Source organism: Mus musculus, chromosome 14 (genome assembly GCF_000001635.26).
Source record: "Mus musculus strain C57BL/6J chromosome 14, GRCm38.p6 C57BL/6J".
In the NCBI taxonomy this organism is placed as follows: Eukaryota; Metazoa; Chordata; class Mammalia; order Rodentia; family Muridae; genus Mus; species Mus musculus.
This window is the reverse complement of record NC_000080.6, coordinates 3,755,920-3,781,698: the sequence shown is the minus strand read 5'-3', so window position 1 is coordinate 3,781,698 and position 25,779 is coordinate 3,755,920. Positions and strand designations below refer to the sequence as shown.

Genomic DNA, 25,779 nt, shown 5'->3' with positions numbered 1-25,779 from the left:
GAGGCATGGCAACAAAGATATTGACCCACTGAACGTTTTGCTGTCCCCCTTATCTGATATTTTGTTCTGATTAAATTCTAGTTAGAAAACCTTGACCACATAGAGTGTTGCTTTGTTGCCCAGCTCCAAGTGGGACTTGATTTTGAGTTGCCACTTACTATTGACATTAACTTTGATTATTGACTAAGGTGACATCCTCACAGTTTCTCCATGAGAAGTAATTCTTTTTCCCTTTGCAGTTCTTCAGTATCTTGAAATTTGGGAAAGGTAGATCAAGATTGTGTGACTCTTTTCTTACTCATAAAACATCCTGGTTTGTTTGTTTGTTCTTAATATATTTAATTATGTTGCTATGGACTCAGGTGTCCCCACTTAATCAATAGTTTATAATCTTGGTTAATTTATTATTTATTTTACATGTACAGGTATTTTGCCTGCATGTCTTTCTGTACACCATGTGTGTGCCTGGCACTCATGGAGGGCAGAGAGGGTACCAGATCCTCTATAAGCAGCACTGTGGGTTCTGGGAATTGAACCCAGGTCTGCAGGAAGAACAGCCATGCTTTTAACCACTCGACCATTTCTCTCTCCAGCTCCTGTCATCTGTTATTTTGATCTTAAATTAGCACAGGCTAAAAGCTGGTTACTCTGTCCTTTGGGTGTGAATCCCTCATTCCTTTGAGCATTTGCCTAGTTTGGAGTAAAAGCAGGCTCTCCTCTTATTTCTTTCTCAGCCCTGAAGTCATCCTTTCCTCCAGGGAGCCCTGGTTCCTTAGAGAATGGTATTTAAGAACCAAGATCTATCTGGCTGTGCAATATGGTCATTGCTCACAGGTCCTCTCCCTGAACAGAGCTAGAAAATGCATGTACATGTTCACATATACACATACAGATATAAATTCACACACATACAGACATAGTTTAAAAAAAAAAAAACAGAGGTGAAGTATATGTGAATATAACCACACATTTATACCCAAACCACCAAGTCCTATTCTATAATGTAGGGTTAGTATCATTTTTTTTCATCTCCACATTTATAACCTCCCCCATCTCCCTTCATCCCTTTCCCCTGCATGGAACTGAGTTTCCACTCCACACCTCCCCTTCTCTACAGAAGATGTCTTGCACATCCTTCGTATCTCTCTTGATCATATTTTCTTTTTCCTCTGTGTTTTTTTGATCATATAGAGAATATTTGTAATAGCTTCTTTGGAAAAATCACTATCCACAAATTCTATTCTTATTAGGTTAGCCTGGGCAACATAAGACGACCCTTTCTCACAAATAAATGTTTGCCCTTCAGTCGGCAGCAGTGTATGTAACACAGTTTAAAAACATTCCATTACTATCCATTATTAATTGTGACATCACCAGTAGTCCCTTTAGGGGACAATCTCTTGTATTCAGGAGAACCCTAGAATCACCTGTGATGTCACCAGTGTTGTGGTGACACCAGCAGCCTATGGAGAATCCCTTTAGAGCCTATTATTTTTGCAAGCAGGCATGTTGTTCAGGCTGCTTAGGCTATTTTGAAGTGAGAATGGAAAACAAGGAGAGGCCATATCAAGACAGAAGGAGGCTGACCTTCTATCATGCTGTAGAACAACAAGAAAGCAATGGTCCTGGGGAAGGTCCAGTGAGTCCTGGGCAGGGTTTGGGGAGCTTCCTGGAGGAGGAAAGCTTATGCTGGTCCTTCCAGGAGTAGGACTTATGATTTGAACCTCAGTCTTCCTAAATGGCAGACCCAGACTCAATAATTTCTGCAGATCAATTTGGCAGAGAGCCGGGAATTGACATGTGTCAATCTGCTTTCCTCAGAGCTCTTTACTTTCATACTGAGTGGGCCTGGAGGAGTCTCTGTGAGAATAACAGAGTGTTGCTGTCAGGATAGTGTTGAAGCACTTCATCCTAAGCATATTCTGTAGGATACATGAGTATGTGATGCCAAGAGCAAAGAGGAATACTCTCCTGGTCATGTCAGACAGACCTCACCACGTTCTCAGACACTTTGGTCTTGAACAAACATGATTAGGGCTTGGGTGCTAATCAGTATGGATTCCAAGAATTCCCTGCATCACATCAAACATGAGCTAACAATGTCCTTCAATTCTTCTTGCCTGGGCCAGCTGATACATTTCAGAGCCAGGGAGATGGCAGTAGGGTGTGAGGCATATGTCTACCTATGGTGCTTGGGAACAGGGACATAGCTGAGGAGCCCAGCTTGAAGATAACTTTCCTGCTCTTTCAGGGATTCATTAGTGTCTCTAGCAACACTTCTTCCTCAGATTTCTATTTGGGACTAAGCATGGTTTCTCCTGGCCCTGTGCCATCATCTATGCAAGTTTACTAGTGTTTATCTAAATACAGGATCTACTGGAAGGCATAATCCCAACCCTCCACCATCTCTAAGGAGGAGGAGAGGTTGAAGAGGTTGGAGAATCTGACAATCTCCAGAAGATGACAAATGGGAGGGATGAACTCTGGGGAATCCTGGCCCATTACACTAACAAGGATTTGAACAACAACAGGTAGTCATTATGCCCAGTTCTTTGCTATCTTGGGCCCTCTCTGTTAACCCAAGATTTCCTCACATCACAGGAGACTACAACTCCAGAGTGTTCTCATGCCCAAAATCATTTTCCTGATTACATCTTAGATACAGAACTTGAAGTTCAGATAGGAGTGAGATGGGGTCACAGGCTCTTTTGATTCCCCCAAAAGTAAACCAGAGCCTGTGGCCTGAATCACAGTCTGGGAATAAGGGTAGAAGTGTGTGAGCTCTCATCCTGCATTTTAAGAAGCCTGGACATGTGTTGGCTTATGGAAATTACTAGGTGCTGTGTGCTTATGGCAAATCACTTTTGTAACTGACCTGGAAGTACTTTGGTTCTAATTGGTCCTGTCAACAGCTGGAGAGTTCTGGTCCCACGTGCTGCCTCTCAGTGTGACAGGATTTCTGCAGGTCACTGCTTTTCTCTGATTTTGCTCATTGTACTCTGAATTGTATTTATTTGGCATTCTAAGTGTGTGTGTGTGTGTGTGTGTGTGTGTGTGTGTGTTTACCTTACAATCCATGGAGTCTCTGGCCTTGATTTGGCCTGAGGATTGGCCTGAATCAATTTTCAGGTCATGATACTGATGAGGACAAGGAGCCTTCCATTTTAGCAGCACAGCACATGACCTCTGTGCTCACCTTGGGTGCACGTTGGAAACTCCTAGTATGTGTTTTTATAAAGCCTTTCACTGTAGATATTATGTCCTTTGGGGATTTATGTAGCAATAGAACCAATGATTGACAATTCCTTGTCTAAAAACAGGAGAAGGGTCATCACAGGTTTAAGGTGGACCCAGGCCTGTGGCACAGGCTCCTGGAAAGTTCTTGGAGAGCTCATCCATTCCTTCAAGTCCCCTCAGGGAGCTAAAGCAGGTCAGCTCTCTTCTTTTACTTCCCTAGCTCTACTGGCCCCAGGCCAAGAGTAATAATTTTAATAATCACCAAGAGGAACCAGTACCAAGGAGCAGGATGTGGCATATGTGGGCTGAGGTAGTCCACGATTCAGCTTGAACTGACATGATCCTTGTAGCCTCAGTTCAAGGGATTATTTGCTCCTTGGGCCATGCCATCCCACAGGATCAACTTTGAGGCCTTCATGCTCGAGATGCAACACCAACAGGTGATAGCCAACCTGCAGAAAATATCCCAGGACATCAGTGAGGCTTCTATGTGATGCTCCATGGCCAATATGAATTGTTGTCTGAGGCTGTCTGGGGGTCAGGGCTCATGATGGGAGGATGGTCCTTGGGAGGAGTGGGAGGAAGGTGCTGCCTGGGAGTCACAATTTTTTGTTTGTGGCTCAGCATCAGGCACTGCCACCTCCTGAGTGAATCTAACCACCTTCAGCACAAAGTCAGGAGAACAGGCAGCTTCTAGGGGAGCAGATTGCATTGGAAAAATGCTCCAAAGAAACAAAGAGGCTGTGTAAAGACAGCAGCCTGAATATCTATGACCTATGTACCAAGCAGCAGCAGGTAGGATGAATGAAACATCAGGGGCAGGTTGCAGTCATATCTAAGCATAAACACAGTCAAGCCTAGGCCACCATCCTGCACCTTATCCAAGATCTCTCCTATGGCTCACCCAGTAGTTCATTTCTGTGATCATTTACAAGACTTTCTGTGGTGTTAGCCTCTTGCAAGAAGCTGAAGGATAGTCCAGGTCACCTTGGGCACGGAGTCGGTGAACACCCCCAAGATCCCCTAGAGGACTCTCCACACAATCTTAGGACCACTGGTGAGTGGAACACAACTTCTGTTCCGATCCAATCGCCTGGGACCTGAGAAAACATTAGAGAAGCAGGAAACCCGGCCTGACCAGGGTCACAAGTCCCTTCCAGTAGGTGCCAGGACTTGGTCACCTGGGCGCAGAGTTGGCAGACACCCCCAAGGTCCCTAGAAGACAGACTCTGAGAAAGGACCCCGTTTTGGGCTCCAGACATCTGGACACCTTCCCTGACAGAGGAGAGGTGTCTGCCCTGCCCTGGAGGGCTTTGCTGGAGCACCTGGGGGAGCCATCTTGGTTCCCGGATCCCTCTGAGACTAGTCTGTGCAGATGAGAGTGTGAACTACAGAAGCAACACAGCTTCTGGAACAAGTCCTGTTTCCGGCCTTCATCTTCTGCCAAGAGGGAGGTCTGAATGCCAGATATCTGTGCACCTTCCCTGTAAGAGGAGAGCTTGCCTGCAGAGAGCGCTATGACCACTGAAACTCAGAGGAGAGAATTAGTCTCCCAGGTCTGCTGATAGAGGATAAAAGAATCTCGAGAGGAACAATCTCCAACCAGAGACAACTATAACAACTAACTCCAGAGACTACCAGATGGCGAAAGGCAAACGTAAGAATCTTACTAACAGAAACCAAGACCACTCACCATCTTTAGAACCCAGCACTCTAACCTCGCCCAGTCCTGGGCACCACAACACACCCGAAAAGCTAGACCCAGATTTAAAAGCATATCTCATGATGATGGTAGAGGACATCAAGAAGGACTTTTATAACTCACTTAAAGAAATACAGGAGAACACTGCTAAAGAGTTACAAGTCCTGAAAGAAAAAGAGGAAAACACATCCAAACAGGTGATGGAAATGAACAAAACCATACTAGACCAAAAAAGGGAAGTGAACACAATAAAGAAAACCCAAGGAGAGGCAAAGCTGGAGATAGAAACCCTAGGAAAGAAATCTGGAACCATAGATGCGAGCATCAGCAACGGAATACAAGAGATGGAAGAGAGAATCTCAGGTGCAGAAGATTCTATAGAGAACATCAGCACAACAAAGACAATGCAAAATGCAAAAAGATCCTAACTTAAAACATCCAGGAAATTCAGGACACAATGAGAAGACCAAACCTACAGATAATAGGAGTAGATGAGAATGAAGATTTTCAACTTAAAGGACCAGCAAATATCTTCAACAAAATTATAGAAGAAAACTTCCCAAACCTAAAGAAAGAGATGCCCAAATAGACTGGACCAGAAAAGAAATTCCTCCCGACACATAATAATCAGAACAGAAAATGCACTAAATATAAAATATTAAAAGCAGTAAGGGAAAATGGTCAAGTAATATATAAAGGCAGGCCTATCAGAATTACACCAGACTTTTCACCAGAGACTATGAAAGCCAGAAGATCCTGGACAGATGTTATACAGACACTAAGAGAACACAAATGCCAGCCCAGGCTACTATACACAGACAAACTTTCAATTACCATAGATGGAGAAACCAAAGTATTCCACGACAAAACCAAATTCACACATTATCTTTCCACGAATCCAGTTCTTCAAAGTATAATAACAGAAAAATAAACAATACAAGGATGGAAACCAAGCCCTAGAAAAAGCAAGAAAGGAATCCTTCAACAAACCTAAAAGAAGACAGCCACAAGAACAGAATGCCAACTTGAACAACAAAAATAATAGGAAGCAACGATTACTTTTCCTTAATATCTCTTAATATCAATGGACTCTATTCCCCAATAAAAAGACAAACTAACAGACTGGCTACACAAACAGGACCCAACATTTTGCTAACAGGAAACCCATCTCAGGGATAAAGACAGACACTACCTCAGAATGAAAGGCTGGAAAACAATTTTCCATGCAAATAGTCTAAAGAAACAAGCTTGAGTAGCCATTCCTATATAAATAAAATCGACTTCCACCCGAAAGTTATCAAAAAAGACAAGGAGGGACACTTCATACTCATCAAAGGTAAAATCTTCCAAGAGGAACTCTCAATTCTGAATATCTATGCTCCAAATGCAAGGGCAGCCACATTCATTAAAAAAAAAAAAACTTTAGTAAAGCTCAAAGCACACATTGCACCTCACACAATAATAGTGGGAGACTTCAACACACCACTTTCACCAATGGACGGATCGTGGAAACAGAAACTAAACAGGGACACACTGAAACTAACAGAAGTGATGAAACAAATGGATTTAACAGATATCTATAGAACATTTTATCCTAAAACAAAAGGATATACCTTCTCCTAAGCACCCCATGGGACCTTCTCCAAAATTGACCATATAATTGGTCACAAAACAGGCCTCAACAGATACAAAAATATTGAAATTGTCCTATGCATCCTATCAGATCACCATAGACTAAGGCTGATCTTCAATAACAACATAAATAATAGAAAGCCAACATTGATGTGGAAACTGAGCAACACTCTTCTCAATGACACCTTGGTCAAGGAAGGAATAAAGAAAGAAATTAAAGACTTTTTAGAGTTTAATGAAAATAAAGCAACAACATACCCAAACTTATGGGACACAATGAAAGCATTTCTAAGAGGAAAACTCATAGCACTGAGTGCCTCCAAAAAGAAACTAGAAAGAGCACACACAAGCAGCTTGACAACACACCTAAAAGCTCTAGATCAAAAGGAAGCAAATTCAACCGAGAGGAATAGACAGCAGGAAATAATCAAACTCAGGGGAGAAATCAACCAAGTGGAAACAAGAAGAACTATTGAAAGAATCAACCAAACGAGGAGCTGGTTCTTTAAGAAAATCAACAAGATAGATAAACCCTTAGCCAGACTCACTAGAGGGCACAGGTACAGCAACCTAATTAACAAAATCAGAAATGAAAAGGGAGACATAACAACAGATCCTGAAGAAATCCAAAACACCATCAGATCCTTCTACAAAAGGCTATACTCAACAAAACTGGAAAACCTGGATGAAATGGACAAATTTCTAGACAGATATCAGGTACTAAAGTTAAATCAGGATCAGGTTAATGATCTAAAAAGTCCTATATCCCCTAAAGAAATAGAAGCAGTCATTAATAATCTCCCAACCAAAAAAAAAAAAAAGTCCAGGACCAGATGGGTTTAGTGCAGAGTTCTATCAGACCTTCAAAGAAGATCTAATTTCAGTTCTTCACAAACTATTCCACAAAATAGAAGCAGAAGGTACTCTACCCAACTCATTCTATGAAGGCACAATTACTCTGATACCTAAACCACAGAAAGACCCCACAAAAATAGAGAACTTCAGACCAATTTCCCTTATGAATGCAAAAATCCTCAATAAAATTCTAGCTAACTGAATCCAAGAACACATCAAAACAATCATCCATCCTTACCAAGTAGGTTTCATTCCGGGGATGCAGGGATGGTTTAATATGCGTAAATCCATCAATATAATCCACTATATAAACAAACTGAAAGACAAAAACCACATGATCATCTCTTTAGATTCAGAGAAAGCATTTGACAAAATCCAACACCCATTCATGATAAAAGTCTTGGAAAGAACAGCAATTCAAGACCCATACCTAAACATGATAAAAGCAATCTACAACAGGCCAGTAGCCAACTTCAAAGTAAATGGTGAGAAGCTGGAAGCATTCCCACTAAAATCAGGGACTAGACAAGGCTGCCCACTTTCTCCCTACCTATTCAACATTGTACTTGAAGTCCTAGCCAGAGCATTTCGACAACAAAAGGAAATTAAGAGAATACAAATTGGAAAGGAAGAAATCAAAATATCACTTTTTGCAGATGATATGATAGTGTATATATAAGTGACCCTAAAAATTCCACCAGAGAACTCCTAAACCTGATAACCAGCTTCAGTGAAGTAGCTGGATATAAAATTAACTCAAGCAAGTCAATTGCCTTTCTCTACACAAAGGATAAACAGGCTGAGAAAGAAAATAGGGAAAAAACACCCTTCTCAATAGTCACAAATAATATAAAATACCTTGGTGTGACTCTAACTAAGGAAGTAAAAGATCTGTATGATAAGAACTTCAAGTCTCAGAAGAAAGAAATTAAAGAAGATCTCAGAAGTTGGCAAGATCTCCCATGCTCATGGGTTGGCAGGATCAATATAGTAAAAATGGCTATCTTGCCAAAAGCAATCTACATATTCCATGCAATCCCCATCAAAATTGCAACTCAATTCTTCAATGAATTAGAAAGGGCAATCTGCAAATTCATCTGGAATAACAAAAAACCTAGAATAGCAAAAACTCTTCTCAAGGATAAAAGAACCTCTGGTGGAATCACCATGCCTGATCTAAAGCTGTACTACAGAGTAATTGTGATGAAAACTGCATGTTACTGGTATAGCAACAGACAAGTAGACCAATGGAATAGAATTGAAGACCCAGAAATGAACCCACACACCTATGGTCACTTGATCTTTGACAAGGGAGCTAAAACCATCCAGTGGAAAAAAGACAGCATTTTCAACAATTGGTGCTGGCACAACTGGCGGTTAACATGTAGAAGAATGCAAATTGATCCATTCCTAACTCCTTGTACTAAGGTCAAATCTAAGTGGATCAAGGAACTCCACATAAAACCAGAGACAGTGAAACTTATAGAGGAGAAAGTGGGGAAAAGCCTCGAAGATATGGGCACAGGGGGAAAATTCCTGAATAGAACAGCAATGGCTTGTGCTGTAAGATTGAGAATCAAACAGCAATGGCTTGTGCTGTAAGATTGAGAGTCAACAAATGGGAACTCATAAAATTGCAAAGCTTTTGTAAGGCAAAAGATGCCGTCAATAAGACAAAAAGGCTACCAACAGATTGGGAAAGGATCTTTACCTATCCTAAATCAGATAGGGAACTAATAACCAATATATATAAAGAACACAAGAAGGTGGACTCCAGAAAATCAATGGAGGAGCTAGAGAAAGTATCCAAGGAGCTAAAGAGATCTGCAACCCTGTAGTTGCAACAACATTATGAACTTACCAGTACCCCGGAGTTCTTGACTCTAGCTACATATGTATCAAAAGATGGCCTAGTCGGCCATCACTGGAAAGAGAGGCCCATCGGACACACAAACTTTATATGCCCCAGTACATGGGAACGCCAGTGCCAAAAAAATGAGAATGGGTGGGTAGGGAAGTGGGGGGAGGGTATGGGGGACTTTTGGAATAGCATTGGAAATGTCATTGAGGAAAATACGTAATAAATAAATTTAAAAAAAAAGTGGGGCTCAGAACTAAATAAAGAATTCTCACCTGACAAATACCAAATGGCAGAGAAGCACCTGAAAAAATGTTCAGCATCCTTAATCATCAGGAAAATGCAAATCAAACAACCCTGAGATTCCACCTCACACCAGTCAGAATGGCTAACATCAAAAATTCAGGTGACAGCAGATGCTGGCTGGAATGTGGAGAAAGAGGAACACTCCTCCATTGTTGGTGGGATTGCAAGCTTGTACAACCACTCTGGAAATCAGTCTGGCGGTTCCTTAGAAAATTGGACATACTACTACTGGAGGATCCCGCAATACCTCTCCTGGGCATATATCCAGAAGATGGTCCAACTGGTAAGAAGGACACATGCTCCACTCTGTTCATAGCAGCCTTATTTATAATAGCCAGAAGCTGGAAAGAACCCAGATGCCCCTCAACAGAGGAATGGATACAGAAAATGTGGTACATTTACACAATGGAGTACTACTCAGCTATTAAAAAGAATGAATTTATGAAATTCCTAGCCAAACAGATGGATCTGGAGGACATCATACTGAGTGAGGTAACCCAATCACAAAAGAATTCACACAAGGAGAGGTTTGTGTCACAGGCGCCGGCGGGAGCCTTCTTGGCTCCGGGACTCCGTGGAGGGCAGGCTGCACGGGAGACCGTGTGGAATACAGAGGCCAGCCGTTTCTGGGACGGGCGAAAGTCGCAGAGCTTCTGGGGCGGTGCCATCTTCGTATCCAGACAACCGGCCACCTTCCTGGCGAGAGCCACAGAGCTTCTGAGGCGGCAACATCTTCGACTCCAGACAACCGGCCACCTTCCTGGCCAAAGCAGCACAGCTTCTGGGAAAGATCCTGTTTTGGGCCTTCACCCTCAGCCAGGAGGAGGTCCAAACACCAGATAACTGTACACCTTCCCCGAAAGAGGAGAGCTTGCCTGCAGAGACTGCTCTGACCACTGAAACTCAGAGGAGAGAGCTTGTCTCCCACGCCTGCTGATTGAGGGTAACAAAATCAACAGAGGAACAATCTCTTAACAAAGACAACTATAACAACTAACTCCAGAGATTGCCAGATGGCGAAAGGTAAACGTAAGAATCCTACTAACAGAAACCAGGACCACTCACCATCATCAGAACCCAGAACGCCCACTTCGCCCAGTCCAGGACACCCTAACACACCTGAAAAGGTAGACCTGGATTTAAAAGGATATCTCATGATGATGGTAGAGGACATAAAGAAGGAATTCAATAACTCACTTAAAGAGATACAGGGAAACACTGCTAAAGAGTTACAAGTCCTTAAAGAAAAATAGGAAAACACTGCTAAAGAGTTACAAGTCCTTAAAGAAAAACAGGAAAACACAACCAAACAGGTAGAAGTCCTTATAGAAAAACAGGAAAACACATACAAACAGGTGATGGAAATGAACAAAACCATACTAGACCTAAAAAGGGAAGTAGACACAATAAAGAAAACCCAAAGTGAGGCAACACTGGAGATAGAAACCCTAGGAAAGAAATCTGGAACCATAGATGCCAGCATCAGCAACAGAATACAAGAGATGGAAGAGAGAATCTCAGGTGCAGAAGACTCCATAGAGAACATCGGCACAACAATTAAAGAAAATGGAAAATGCAAAAAGATCCTAACTAAAAACATCCAGGAAATCCAGGACACAATGAGAAGACCAAACCTACGGATAATAGGAGTGGATGAGAATGAAGATTTTCAACTCAAAGGACCAGCAAACATCTTCAACAAAATTATTGAAGAAAACTTCCCAAATCTAAAGAAAGAGATGCCCATGAACATACAAGAAGCCTACAGAACTCCAAATAGACTGGACCAGAAAAGAAATTCCTCCCGACACATAATAATCAGAACATCAAATGCACTAAATAAAGATAGAATACTAAAAGCAGTAAGGGAAAAAGGTCAAGTAACATATAAAGGCAAGCCTATCAGAATTACACCAGATTTTTCACCAGAGACTATGAAAGCCAGAAGAGCCTGGACTGATGTTATACAGACACTAAGAGAACACAAATGCCAGCCCAGGCTACTATACCCAGCCAAACTCTCAATTACCATAGATGGAGAAACCAAAGTATTCCACGACAAAACTAAATTCACCCATTATCTCTCCATGAATCCAGCCCTTCAAAGGATAGTAACAGAAAAAAACCAATACAAGGACGGGAACCACGCCCTAGAAAAAACAAGAAGATAATCCCTCAACAAAACTAAAAGAAGACAGCCACAAGAACAGAATGCCAACTTTAACAACAAAAATAACAGGAAGCAACAATTACCTTTCCTTAATATCTCTTAATATCAATGGTCTCAATTCCCCAATAAAAAGACATAGACTAATAGACTGGCTACACAAACAGGACCCAACATTCTGCTGCTTACAGGAAACCCATCTCAGGGAAAAAGACAGACACTACCTCAGAGTGAAAGGCTGGAAAACAATTTTCCAAGCAAATGGTCTGAAGAAACAGGCTGGAGTAGCCATTCTAATATCGGATAAAATCGAATTCCAACCCAAAGTTATCAAAAAAGACAAGGAAGGACACTTCATACTCATCAAAAGTAAAATCCTCCAAGAGGAACTCTCAATTCTGAATATCTACGCTCCAAATGCAAGAGCAGCCACATTCATTAAAGACACTTTAGTAAAGCTCAAAGCACACATTGCACCTCACACAATAATAGTGGGAGACTTCAACACACCACTTTCATCAATGGAGAGATCATGGAAACAGAAACTAAACAGGGACACAGTGAAACTAACAGAAGTTATGAAACAAATGGACCTGACAGATATCTACAGAATATTTTATCCTAAAACAAAAGGATATACCTTCTTCTCAGCACCTCACGGGACCTTCTCCAAAATTGACCATATAATTGGTCACAAAATAGGCCTCAACAGATACAAAAATATTGAAATTGTCCCATGTATCCTATCAGACCACCATGGCCTAAGACTGATCCTCAATAACAACATAAATAATGGAAAGCCAACATTCACATGTAAACTGAACAACACTCTTCTCAATGATACCTTGGTCAAGGAAGGAATAAAGAAAGAAATTAAAGACTTTTTAGAGTTTAATGAAAATGAAGCCACAACGTACCCAAACCTTTGGGACACAATGAAAGCATTTCTAAGAGGGAAACTCATAGCTCTGAGTGCCTCCAAGAAGAAACGGGAGAGAGCACATACTAGCCGCTTGACAACACATCTAAAATCTCTAGAAAAAAAGGAAGCAAATTCACCCAAGAGGAGTAGAAGGCAGGAAATAATCAAACTCAGGGGTGAAATTAACCAAGTGGAAACAAGAAGAACTATTCAAAGAATTAACCAAACGAGGAGTTGGTTCTTTGAGAAAATCAACAAGATAGATAAACCCTTAGCTAGACTCACTAAAGGGCACAGGGACAAAATCCTAATCAACAAAATCAGAAATGAAAAGGGAGACATAACAACAGATCCTGAAGAAATCCAAAACACCATCAGATCCTTCTACAAAAGGCTATACTCAACAAAACTGGAAAACCTGGACGAAATGGACAAATTTCTGGACAGATACCTGGTACCAAAGTTGAATCAGGATCAAGTTGACCTTCTAAACAGTCCCATATCCCCTAAAGAAATAGAAGCAGTTATTAATAGTCTCCCAGCCAAAAAAAGCCCAGGACCAGACGGGTTTAGTGCAGAGTTCTATCAGACCTTCAAAGAAGATCTAATTCCAGTTCTGCACAAACTATTTCACAAGATAGAAGTAGAAGGTACTCTACCCAACTCATTTTATGAAGCCACTATTACTCTGATACCTAAACCACAGAAAGATCCAAAAAAGATAGAGAACTTCAGACCAATTTCTCTTATGAATATCGATGCAAAAATCCTTAATAAAATTCTCGCTAACCGAATCCAAGAACACATTAAAGCAATCATCCATCCTGACCAAGTAGGTTTTATTCCAGGGATGCGGGGATGGTTTAATATATGAAAATCCATCAATGTAATCCATTATATAAACAAACTCAAAGACAAAAACCACATGATCATCTCGTTAGATGCAGAAAAAGCATTTGACAAGATCCAACACACATTCGTGATAAAAGTTTTGGAAAGATCAGGAATTCAAGGCCCATACCTAAACATAATAAAAGCAATCTACAGCAAACCAGTAGCCAACATCAAAGTAAATGGAGAGAAGCTGGAAGCAATCCCACTAAAATCAGGGACTAGACAAGGCTGCCCACTTTCTCCCTACCTTTTCAACATAGTACTTGAAGTATTAGCCAGAGCAATTCGACAACAAAATGACATCAAGGGGATACAAATTGGAAAAGATGAACTCAAAATATCACTTTTTGCAGATGATATGATAGTATATATAAGTGACCCTAAAAATTCCACCAGAGAACTCCTAAACCTGATAAACAGCTTCGGTGAAGTAGCTGGATATAAAATTAACTCAAACAAGTCAATGGCCTTTCTCTACACAAAGAATAAACAGGCTGAGAAAGAAATTAGGGAAACAACACCCTTTTCAATAGTCACAAATAATATAAAATATCTTGGCGTGACTCTAACTAAGAAAGTGAAAGATCTGTATGATAAAAATTTCAAGTCTCTGAAGAAAGAAATTAAAGAAGATCTCAGAAGATGGAATGATCTCCCATGCTCATGGATTGGCAGGATCAACATTGTAAAAATGGCTATCTTGCCAAAAGCAATCTACAGATTCAAAGCAATCCCCATCAAAATTCCAACACAATTCTTCAACGAATTAGAAGGAGCAATTTGCAAATTCGTCTGGAAGAACAAAAAACCTAGGATAGCAAAAACTCTTCTCAAGGATAAAAGAACCTCTGGTGGAATCACCATGCCTGACCTAAAGCTTTACTACTGAGCAATTGTGATAAAAACTGCATGGTACTGGTATAGAGACAGACAAGTAGACAAATGGAATAGAATTGAAGACCCAGAAATGAACCCACACACCTATGGTCACTTGATCTTCGACAAGGGAGCTAAAACCATCCACTGGAAGAAAGACAGCATTTTCAACAATTGGTGCTGGCACAACTGGTTGTTATCGTGTAGAAGAATGCGAATTGATCCATACCTATCTCCTTGTCCTGAGGTCAAATCTAAGTGGATCAAGGAACTTCACATAAAACCAGAGACACTGAAACTTATAGAGGAGAAAGTGGGGAAAAGCCTTGAAGATATGGGCACAGGGGAAAAATTCCTGAACAGAACAGCAATGGCTTGTGCTGTAAGATCAAGAATTGACAAATGGGACCTAATGAAACTCCAAAGTTTCTTCAAGGCAAAAGACACCGTCAATAAGACAAAAAGACCACCAACAGATTGGGAAAGGATCTTTACCTATCCTAAATCAGATAGGGGACTAATATCCAACATATATAAAGAACTCAAGAAGGTGGACTTCAAAAAATCAAAAAACCCCATTAAAAAACGGGGCTCAGAACTGAACAAAGAATTCTCACCTGAGGAATACCGAATGGCAGAGAAGCACCTGAAAAAATGTTCAACATCCTTAATCATCAGGGAAATGCAAATCAAAACAACCCTGAGATTCCACCTCACACCAGTCTGAATGGCTAAGATCAAAAATTCAGGTGACAGCAGATGCTGGCGTGAATGTAGAGAAAGAGGGACACTCCTCCATTGTTGGTGGGATTGCAGGCTTGTACAACCACTCTGGAAATCAGTCTGGCGGTTCCTCAGAAAACTGGATATAGTACTACCGGAGGATCCAGCAATACCTCTCCTGGGCATATATCAAGAAGATGCCCCAACTGGTAAGAAGGACACATGCTCCACTATGTTCATAGCAGCCTTATTTATAATAACCAGAAGCTGGAAGGAACCCAGATGCCCCTCAACAGAGGAATGGATACAGAAAATGTGGTACATCTACACAATGGAGTACTACTCAGCTATTAAAAAGAATGAATTTATGAAATTCCTAGCCAAATGGATGGACCTGGAGGGCATCATCCTGAGTGAGGTAACACATTCACAAAGGAACTCACACAATATGTACTCACTGATAAGTGGATATTAGCCCAAAATCTAGGATATCCAAGATATAAGATACAATTTCCTAAACACATGAAACTCAAGAAAAAAGAAGACTGAAATGTGGACACTATGCCCATCCTTATAAGTGGGAACAAAACACCCTTGGAAGGAGGTACAGAGACAAAGTTTGGAGCTGAGATAAAAAGATGGACCATGTAGAGACTGCCATATCCGGGGATCCATCTCATAATCAGGTTCCAAATGCTGACACCATTGCATACACTAGCAAGATTATGCTGAAAGGACCCTGATATAGCTGTCTCTTGTCAGAGTATGCCTGGGCGTAGCAAACATAGAAGTGGATGCTCACAGTCGGCTATTGGATGGGTCACATGGCCCCCAATGAAGGAGCTAGAGAAAGTACCCAAGAAGCTAAAGGGATCTGCAACCCTATAGGTGGAACAACATTATGAACTAACCAGTACCCTGGAGCTCTTGACTCTAGCTGCATATGTATCAAAAGATGACCTAGTCGGCCATCACTAGAAAAAGAGGCCCTTTGGACAGGCAAACTTTATATGCCCCAGTACAGGGGAATGCCAGGGCCAAAAAAGGGGAGTGTGTGGGTAGGGGAGTGGGGGTGGGTGGCTATGGGGGACTTTTGGTATAGCATTGGAAATGTAAATGAGCTAAATACCTAATAAGAAATGGAAAAAAAAGAATTCACACAATATGTACTCACTGATAAGTGGATATTAGCCCAGATACGTAGAATACCCAAGATACAAGATAACAATTTGTGAAACTCATGAAACTGAAGAAGAATGAAGACCAAAGTGTGGACACTTTGCCCCTTCTTATAATTGGGAACAAACACCCATGGAAGGAGTTACAGAGACAAAGTTTGGAGCTGAGATGACAGGACAGACCATCTAGACACTGCCATATCTGGGGATCCATCCCATAATCAGCCCCCAAACGCTGACACCATTGCATATACTAGCAAGATTTTGCTGAAAGGACCCTGATATAGCTGTCTCTTGTGAGACTATGCCGGGCCTAACAAACACAGAAGTGGATGCTCACAGTCAGCTATTGGATGGATCACAGGGCCCCCAATGGAGGAGCTAGAGAAAGTACCCAAGGAGCTAAAGGGATCTGCAACCCTATAGGTGGAACAACAATATGAACTAACCAGTACCTCCCAGAGCTCTTTTCTCTAGCTGCATATGTATCAGAAGATAGCCTAGTTGGCCATCACTGGAAAGAGAGGCCCATTGGTCTTGCAAACTTTCTATGCCTCAGTACAGGGGAACGCCAGGGCCAAGAAGTGGGACTCTCACACACACCTCCTATTCTTTACATTTAAAGTTGTCATATCCACTACCCCGCCCCCAAAAATGGTGAGATTAGTGTACTGTCCTAAAACCACCAATTTCCTTCCACTAAATTGATTAATTAAATGATCACGTACCGTGTTATTTCAACCAAATGAAACTGTCTACACTTTGCCAACTTTGAACTGCTGAAAGCAATTTGGCACAGCTCATCTGAATGGCCTACTGTCACTAAAAAGAAGGAAGTAAATATACAGAAGGCCATTAGGGAATAGTCCTAGTAGCAGTTTTTAAACAGAATATATAAACATTGTGTGTGTGTGTATAAATATCTACAAATATAAAAATAGACAGTGATATTTTCTAAATGTCTATTTTTTGAGAGAGGGTCTCACTATGCCACTCAGGTTAGACTTGATCTTTAGGCAATCCTCCTGCATCAGTTTCCCTGGGGCTGGAGCTACAGGTATATACCATGATATTTGGTTATCTTAAAAAATGTATAAATGCATATATATATATATATACATATATTTGTGTGTGTGTTTATATATGTATGTGTTTATATATGTATTTGTTTATATTTATATGTATATATATATATATATTCTTACATGTATGTTGTACATAGAAATTATATAACATAGAGATTTTCTGGAAGCACCCCGAGAAAACATCACTTATGACTGACTGCCTTTGAGAGGAAACCAGAGATCACTGGAAGACAGGATTTGTCTCATGGCTAGAATCCTTTCCCTGTAGTCTCTTGTATTGTTAGTATATGTGGGTTTGAATATGCTTGGCTCAGGGAGTGGCAACTATTGATGAGGTCAAGGTCAGCTGTCTTCTTATTATTCTTTTTTTTTTTTTTTTTGAGACGGTTTCTCTGTGTAGCCCTGGCTTTCCTGGAGCTCACTCTGTAGACCAGGTAGCCTCAAACTCAGAAATCCACCTGCCTCTGCCTCCCAAGTGCTGGGATTAAAGGCATGCACCACCATGACCTGCAGCCGACTTCTTTAGTCACTTTGCTCTTTAAGTTTTGGACAAGGTTGATCCTTAAACCTGAATCTTTGATTGGCTTGGCCAATAGCTCAAGGGGATCCTCCTATGTCTGCCTCCCCAGCACCTGTCTTTTATCAAATGTGGTAGAGGGGTCTGAATAAGAATGACTGCCCCCACCCCTGGCCCCTCCCTACCCCCACTCCACACAAGCATGCCCCCAGTCTATGGAATGTAAACACTTGGCCCTCAGTCAGTGACATTGTTTGGGAAGGATTAGGAGTTCCTCTTTGAAGGAAGTACCTCACTGTGGGGGCAGGGTCTCGGAGTTTAAAGCTTCACACTGCTCTCAGTTGGCTCTCTCTGTTCCAAGACTTCAGTGCATCATGCTACAGCTTCCTGCTTCTACTGCTATACCTGCCTCATGCAGCCATGCCTCCCTCCCAGGAAGAACTCTTATGCTTCTGGAAGTAAAAGCTCCAAAACAATCTTCTATAAGCTCTGCTGGTCAAGGTATTTTTATCACAGCAACATAAAGGCAACAAAGACACATGAGTACTGGGGATGTGATTCAGTTCCTCCACTTGCACAGCAAGCACCTTACAGACTGAGTCCTTGCTCCTCCCCTCAAATATTTTCAAGTTCTATGAACAACACACTCACCTGTGGGCCATACACCTACTCACACTACTCGATCAGGAGCACATTTACACATCTATATGTAAGCATGTAGTATGTATAAGTGTGTGAATGCAGAACTAAATGCACTAATAGTAATCCTAACCCATCATACTTAGAGGGTCTTGATGTATCTTCAGGATGACTGAGAAAACACTGTTAGTGAGGCCTCAAAACCAACTAAGCCTTAGCCAAATCTGGAGCCTGCGCCTCTATTCAAGCCTCTCTCACCTTATACTCCTAGGGAGAAGATGGGGAAATATCTTCATTTTTCTAAGGGTGCTTCTCTTCTTACCTGGATAATTCCCAAAGACCAGGAACCCACTGTTAACTTTAGTAGCTCTACTTAAATTACTTCCTCCACAGATCTCAACTTCTCCCCTAAGAAGCAGTATGTAAGCTAAGTGCCACCATGATGGGCACCACAGCACGAGGTAGAGCCTGGACTGCCACCGTGAGAGATGGGCACCACCGCACAAGTTACAGCCTGGACTTCAGGAGGTAGGCCATGAGTCTGAGTCTTAGCAACTTAATACTTTGACATCAGATGTTTGTGCACAAAAATATTTTCATATGAGCCAGTATAAAATGCAGATTTCCTGATATACTGATATGAATATCAGAAGTGGTATTCGAAAGCTTGATAATTAGCCATAATTGTGGCAAATGTTTGTCAGAAAGTCAAACAAAAAACCAAAAAAAAAAAAAAAAAAAAAACCAAACCAAAAAAAAACCCTTTAATCCCAGCACTAAGGAGTCAGAGGCAGGCAGATTTCTGAGTTCAAGGCCAGCCTGGTCTACAAAGTGAGTTCCAGGACAGCCACAGGTATACAGGGAAACCCTGTCTCGAAAAACAACAACAACAACAACAAAACATAAACAAAAACAAACAAACTAAAACATTTTCTTAGATTTATTGTAGCCTTCATAAACATGCTTTATCCAAAAATTAAACAATACAATCTTTCAAGTTCATTAAGCCCACAACTTAATAGTGCCCTCTATCAAATTTTTTGTTCAATCTTACTTCCTCAGTTCAATTTAAAACATCCCTAATTTTTTTCAAACGGCATAAATCTTACTAGCCGATATTGATATTAATAGGCATGGAATTTTGACCATTGCATATAAGTATATGATGTGCCATTTTCAAACCTAACATTTTTCTCTTTAACTCACTTTTTCAGGTATGTTTGTTTGTTTGGTTTGGTTTGTGTTGTTTTTTTGGAGACAGGGTTTCTCTGTATAGCCCTGGCTGTCCTGGAACTCACTTTGTAGACCAGTCCTGCCTCAAACTCAGAAATCTGCCTGCCTCTGCCTCACGAGTGCTGGGATTAAAGGCCTGTGCCAGCACTGCCCGGCCAGGGTTTTGGGTTTTTTATTTTTGTTTTGTTTTGTTTTGTTTTGTTTTGTTTTGTTTTGTTTTGAATAAGTTTTCATAAGTTAAGAGTATAGGTAGCTTTAGTTTTCAAAAAAATCTAAATTCAGAAAAATTACAAATGCTATGAAATTCAAATCCGTCTTCATTAAATAGTAGTTCCAAGATGTCTGAGTAAACAAGGCTGAAGCAACCTTTGACTCTGGTAACTGAAGTTATCGTCATGTATATGAAAGGAGATTAAATAAAATAAAAGGTTTAAACTAAAAAGGCCTGGGACTGAGACTGCAAAGAAAACAAGCCCGGGCATGCCCTAGTCCATCTTGAAGCTAGGTCACCCGGTCATAAAGATAAGGGAAGGAATGCAGGAACTGGTTCTGACTATCTTGGCTGACTCATTGACCCTCTGGCAGCCCGGCGCCTCCTGCTCGCCCCCCTTTCTATAGACAGCATAGTTAAAAGCTGAAACATTAACCAGATGCATTGACGACTCAGATAAGCCCCCGGCTTTAGAATTCTTATATGCCCTGGCCTGCACGTACTACTCTGCTGACTCATAATCATGTTGTTGATGTTTGAATGGGGCAATCACGTGTAATCGCGCCAATTCTTCCTAGCCCCTAACCCCTACCCTATAAAAACCCTGACTTTTTGAGTCTCAGGGTCGATTCCTCTGTCTCCTGAGTGAGATACGTATTGACCTGGAGCCCCACCATCAAAGCTGCCTCATGCTTTTGCAACAAGGTCTCTCATGTTTTTTTGGGTGACGCTGCATCCTGAGACTTGAGTGGGGGCTCCTTCTTGGGGGGGCATCTTACATTTGCGGGCTCGTCCGGGATTTGAGGGGTCCCCAAGGACTTGAAATACCACTTGGAGTTACGTTTTGTATGTGTGTGGTATGTTTGTGTGGCCACTGAGTCTGTGCCTTGTTTTTCGGAGTCTGGTGTTCTGGCAGCTGCCATTGAGGACTGTAAGGACCCACAGGCTGCGGTGGGGGATGCCCTAAGGCCTGTAGGCTGCACCCCTGGAAGACGTTCCAAGGGAGACCCTGGAGGGAGTGCCCAGGGTAAGGAACAGTCAGGAGGATCTGGCTGTTGCCTGGCAGAGTAAAGGAGAGAGAGTGTTCTTCCTGCCAGAGAAGGAGTGGATGCGGAATCCCACTCTGTCAGAGGTAGCGTGTGGCTTGTTGTATAAGTCCAGATGTGGACAAGTTTGTTTAGATGTCTTAGTGTGTTCTGTCTCTGTCATTGTGTTGTATTTATTCTTATTCTTCACTATGGGACAGACCGTGTCTACTCCTTTATCTTTGAATAAGGACCATTGGACGGACGTTAGGGCTAGAGGACGAAATTTGTCAGTAATAGTGAAGAAAAATCCATGGATGACTTTCTGCTCCTCGGAATGGCCTGTTTTTGGAGTAGGTTGGCCACCGGAACATTTTACTTACCCACCATAAGGGCTATGAAGGCCATTGTTTTTCAGGAAGGGCCAGGGTCGCATCCAGAACAGCACCCATACATGACAGTATGGGAGGACTTGGCATGCTACCCACCCCCGTGGGTTCACCCATTCCTCCCACCTCTCTGCCCTGGCACCAAGATCCTAGCCATCTGAGAAAATGCTGAGAAAGAGAAACCAAAACCACCGCTCGGGGGAGATGATGAACACAGCACACCAGTGATGAAACTCCTCAAGATCTATCCAGAGATTGAAGAACCCCCTGAGTGGCCCGACACCCCTTAACCCCCACCGTATGCTCCCCAGCTCCAACCTTCAGCTTCCTCGGGACCTCTGCCTCAGGCCTGGGCAGGAGGAGAGGGTCCCTCCACAGGAACAAGGAGCTGGCGAGGAGTCACCCCTGAGGGGCCTGCTGATTCAACCGTGGCACTTCCACTCAGGGCTATTGGGGCTCCCCCTGCTGATCCGGATAGTCTGCAGCCCTTACAGTATTGGCCTTTTTCCTCTTCTGATCTCTATAATTGGAAAGCTAATCACCTTCCTTTTTCAGAGAACCCCGCAGGACTCATATGGTTGGTCGAATCACTAATGTATTTGCACCAGCCGACCTGGGATGACTGCCAACAGCTTCTGTAGACCTTATTCACCACAGAGGAGAGAGAAAGGATTTTCCTCGAGGCTCAGAAAAACATCCGAGATGAGGTTGGGCAGCCTGTCCAACCTCCAGCCAAGATAGTTGAAGGATTCCCGCTAACCCAGCCCCGATGGGATTACAATACAGCACAAGGTAGGGAACGACTGTCCAATTATCACCGGGCCCTAGAGGTGGGTATCAGAGGTGCTACTTGGCGGCCCATGAATCTGGCCAAGGTAGGAGAGGTTATGCAGTGAGCAACTGAGCACCCCTCAGTCTTCCTCGAAAGGCTCATGGAGGCTTACATAAGATATATCCTATTTGATCCCACATCAGAGGGTCAAAGGGCCTGTGATTATGGCCTTCATTGGCCAGTCGGTTCCCCACATTAGAAAGAAGTTACAGCGAATTGAGGGCTTGCAGGATTATACCATAAGGGATGTAGTTAGAGCAGCAGAGAAAGTGTATCATAAGAGAGAAACAGAAGATGAAAACTTAGAGAGAGAAAAGAAAGAGAGAAAAGAGGATGAGGATAGGAGAGACAGGAGACAGGAAAAGGTTTTGACTAGGATACTGGCCACAGTAAGAGAAAGAGATAAAGGGAGAAGAGGTAGACAGTTAGGGAACCTGGGAGACAGAAGATACCAGGGACCAAGGAGACCCAGAGAAGGCAGACAGCACCTGGAGAGGAAGCAATGCGCATATTGCAAGGAAATGGGCCACTGGATGTGTGACTGTCTGAAAAAGAAGCAAGAGGTGAAGGTGCTTTCTCTTGGAGAAGATGAAGACTCGGAGAAACAGGGCTCGGCCCCCCTCCCCAAGCCTAGGGTAACTTTAGAAGTTGAGGGGACCCCTGTGGACTTTCTAGTCGACACTGGGGCAGAATTTTCAGTACTCAAGACACCACTAGGAAAAGTGAAGAAAAACGAAAAAACCTTGGTGATCGGGACCATGGGACAAAAATCGTATCCATGGACCACATCCTGAATAGTAGACATAGGGCAAAAACAAGTAACTCATTCGTTTCTAGTCATTCCAGAGTGTCCTATGCCCTTATTGGGGAGAGACTTACTAACCAAGTTAAAAGCACAAATAACTTTTACCTCTCATCGACCAGAGGTATCCTGGGGAATGAAAGCACCCCAGACTCTAGAGCTAACTTTACAACTAGGAAAAGAATATCGACTCTACCAAAGTAAAGTGAAGCCCCCTGAGGGATTAAAGGACTGGTTGAATCGATACCCTAAGGTGTGGGCAGAGACAGGAGGAATGGGCATGGCAAAACAGGTTCCTCCTGTGGTGATTGAACTTAAGTCCGGGGCCACCCCTATAGGGGTCTGACAATATCCCATGAGCAAAGAAGCTCAAGAGGGTATACGCCCCCAAATCAACAAACTGCTCCAACAAGGGATTTTGGTCCCATGCAAATCCCCTTGGAACACTCCTCTACTTCCTGTAAAAAAAAAACTAGGGACCTGTGACCTGTGATCCAGTTCAGGATCTTAGAGAAGTCAACAAGAGGGTTCAAGACATACACCCCATGGTGCCAAATCCTTATAACCTCCTCAGCACCTTGTCACCTGGTTGGACGTGGTACACAGTCCTAGATCTCAAAGACGCTTTCTTCTGTTTGAGGTTACATCCCAACAGCCAGCCTTTGTTCGCTTTTGAATGGCGAGATTCTGAGAGTGGACAAGCTGGACAGCTCACATGGACGAGGTTGCCTCAGGGATTCAAGAACTCGCCCACCTTGTTGGATGAAGCACTACACCGAGACCTTGCCCCCTTCCGAGCCAGTAACCCACAGGTGACTCTTCTGCAGTATGTAGATGACCTCCTACTAGCTGCAGAAACATGTGAGGACTGTGAAACTGGGACTCAAAACCTCCTGGTCGAGCTAGGTTAGCTGGGGTATCGGGTCTCTGCTAAAAAGGCTCAGTTATGCCGGACAGAAGTGACCTACTTAGGATATGTTCTGAGAGATGGACAACAGTGGCTCACAGAAGCCAGAAAACAAGCCGTTATGCAGATCCTGGCCCCAACCACTGCTAGCCAGGTAAGAGAGTTCCTGGGGACTGCTAGGTTTTATAGACTCTGGATTCCCAAATTTGCCACTCTGGCAGCCCCATTGTACCCATTAACCAAAGAAAAAGGAGAGTTCATCTGGACCAGAGAACATCAGCTAGTCTTTCAAACTCTCAAAAAGGCGCTACTGCAGGCTCCAGCATTGGCCCTGCCAGATGTGAGCAAGCCTTTTACCTTATACATTGATGAAAGAAATGGGGTGGCAAGGGGAGTCCTTACCCAGCTTTTGGGGCCATGGAAGCACCCAGTAGCCTACTTATCAAAGAAGCTGGACCCTGTGGCCAGCGGATGGCCCTCCTGCCTGCAAGTGATAGCAGCCACGGCTGTGCTAGTAAGAGATGCTTACAAACTGACTATGGGCCAGAATGTTACCATAGTGGCCCCGCACTCTCTTGAGAGCATTGTCAGGTAACCACTGGACCGCTGGATGACTAACGCCAGAATGACGCACTACCAGAGCCTATTGCTGACAGAGCAAGTAAGTTTTGCACCCCCAGCCAATCTCAACCCTGCTACTTTACTACCTGAGGTTGACGAGGCCCCTGCACATAAGTGTGAGGAAATACTGGCAGAAGAGACTGGAATCTGGCCAGACTTCACAGACCAACATTGGCCAGGGGAGATGACCTGGTTCACTGATGGAAGCAGCTTCGTGGTAGAAGGTAAGCGGAGGGCTGGGGCAGCATTAGTGGATTAGTGGAAAGTCTGTCATATGGGCCAGCAGCCTGCCGGAGGGTACATCAGCTCAAAAAGCGGAACTTATCTCACTAATTCAAGCCTTAAGGCTGGCATAAGGAAGGACTCTTAATGTCTATACCGTCAGCCGGTATGCTTTTGCCACGGCCCATGTTCACAAAGCAATATACCAACATCATGGACTGCTAACGTCTGCCAGCAAGGATATCAAAAATAAAGAAGAAATTCTCAGCTTATTAGAAGCTGTCCATCTGTTCCATAGAGTGGCAATTATCCATTGCCCAGGACACCAGAAGGGAACGGGGCCCGCTGAAAAGGGAAACCAAATGGCAGACCAAGAAGCCAAAAAAGCAGCCCAAGGGCAAATGACTCTGGTGGCAAGAACCCAACAGCCCGCCAACAAGGAAATAACTAAAAGAACCCTCAGAGATGAAGAGGGGCGAGATTACTTAGATAACATACACCATCTGACTCATTTAGGAACTAAAAAATTAATAAAATTGGATAGTGAGTCCCCCTATTACATTCCTGGATTAAAAAGAATTGTAGAAGAGATAGTAAAAAACTGCCATGCTTGTGCACTTACCAACGCTGGGTCTAGCAGGCTCCAGGAAGGAAAACGACTGTGACGAGACAGGCCTAGAGCCTACTGGGAAACCCGACTTCACTGAGGTGAAACCGGCTAAGTATGGAAATAAATATCTCTTAGTTTTCATAGACACCTTCTCAGGATGGGTCAAGGGGTTCCCCACCAAGAAGGAAACAGCTATTGTAGTGGTCAAGAAGATACTTGAAGAAATCCTTCTCCGCTTTGGGATACCTAAGGTCATGGGGTCAGACAACGGACCTGCCTTTGTCTCCCAGGTAAGTCAGGGATTGGCCAGACAACTGGGGACTAATTGGAAATTAC

General features: G+C 42.8%; 1 protein-coding gene and 1 long non-coding RNA gene across 12 annotated transcripts in view; one reads left to right on the top strand and one right to left on the bottom strand.

The window, feature by feature from the left end:
- The window catches only part of Gm3050 (predicted gene 3050), a 57,567-nt gene that overhangs the window by 19,277 nt on the left and 12,511 nt on the right, over positions 1-25,779 (bottom strand). For 2 of the 8 annotated variants that reach the window (XM_017316309.2, XM_030248133.1), the window contains one exon: positions 3,516-3,689. The exons of 5 other annotated variants lie outside the window; for them this stretch is intronic. In XM_017316309.2, the coding sequence (XP_017171798.1) occupies positions 3,516-3,576 (61 nt within the window). In that variant the 5' untranslated portion in view covers positions 3,577-3,689. The remainder of the gene's footprint in view (positions 1-3,515; positions 3,690-25,779) is intronic. One more of the 8 variants, XR_003950935.1, reaches the window with a different exon arrangement.
- Gm46463 lies at positions 1,246-25,722 on the top strand. Of its 4 annotated transcripts, none has more exons than XR_001781348.2 (4): positions 1,246-2,531; positions 18,985-19,119; positions 22,005-22,241; positions 23,724-25,722. It is a non-coding gene; the product is annotated as a predicted gene, 46463 (long non-coding RNA). The 4 variants fall into 4 exon arrangements; XR_001781351.2 differs by having other exon boundaries at positions 1,412-1,639; XR_001781349.1 differs by lacking the exon at positions 1,246-2,531 and adding an exon at positions 18,104-18,453.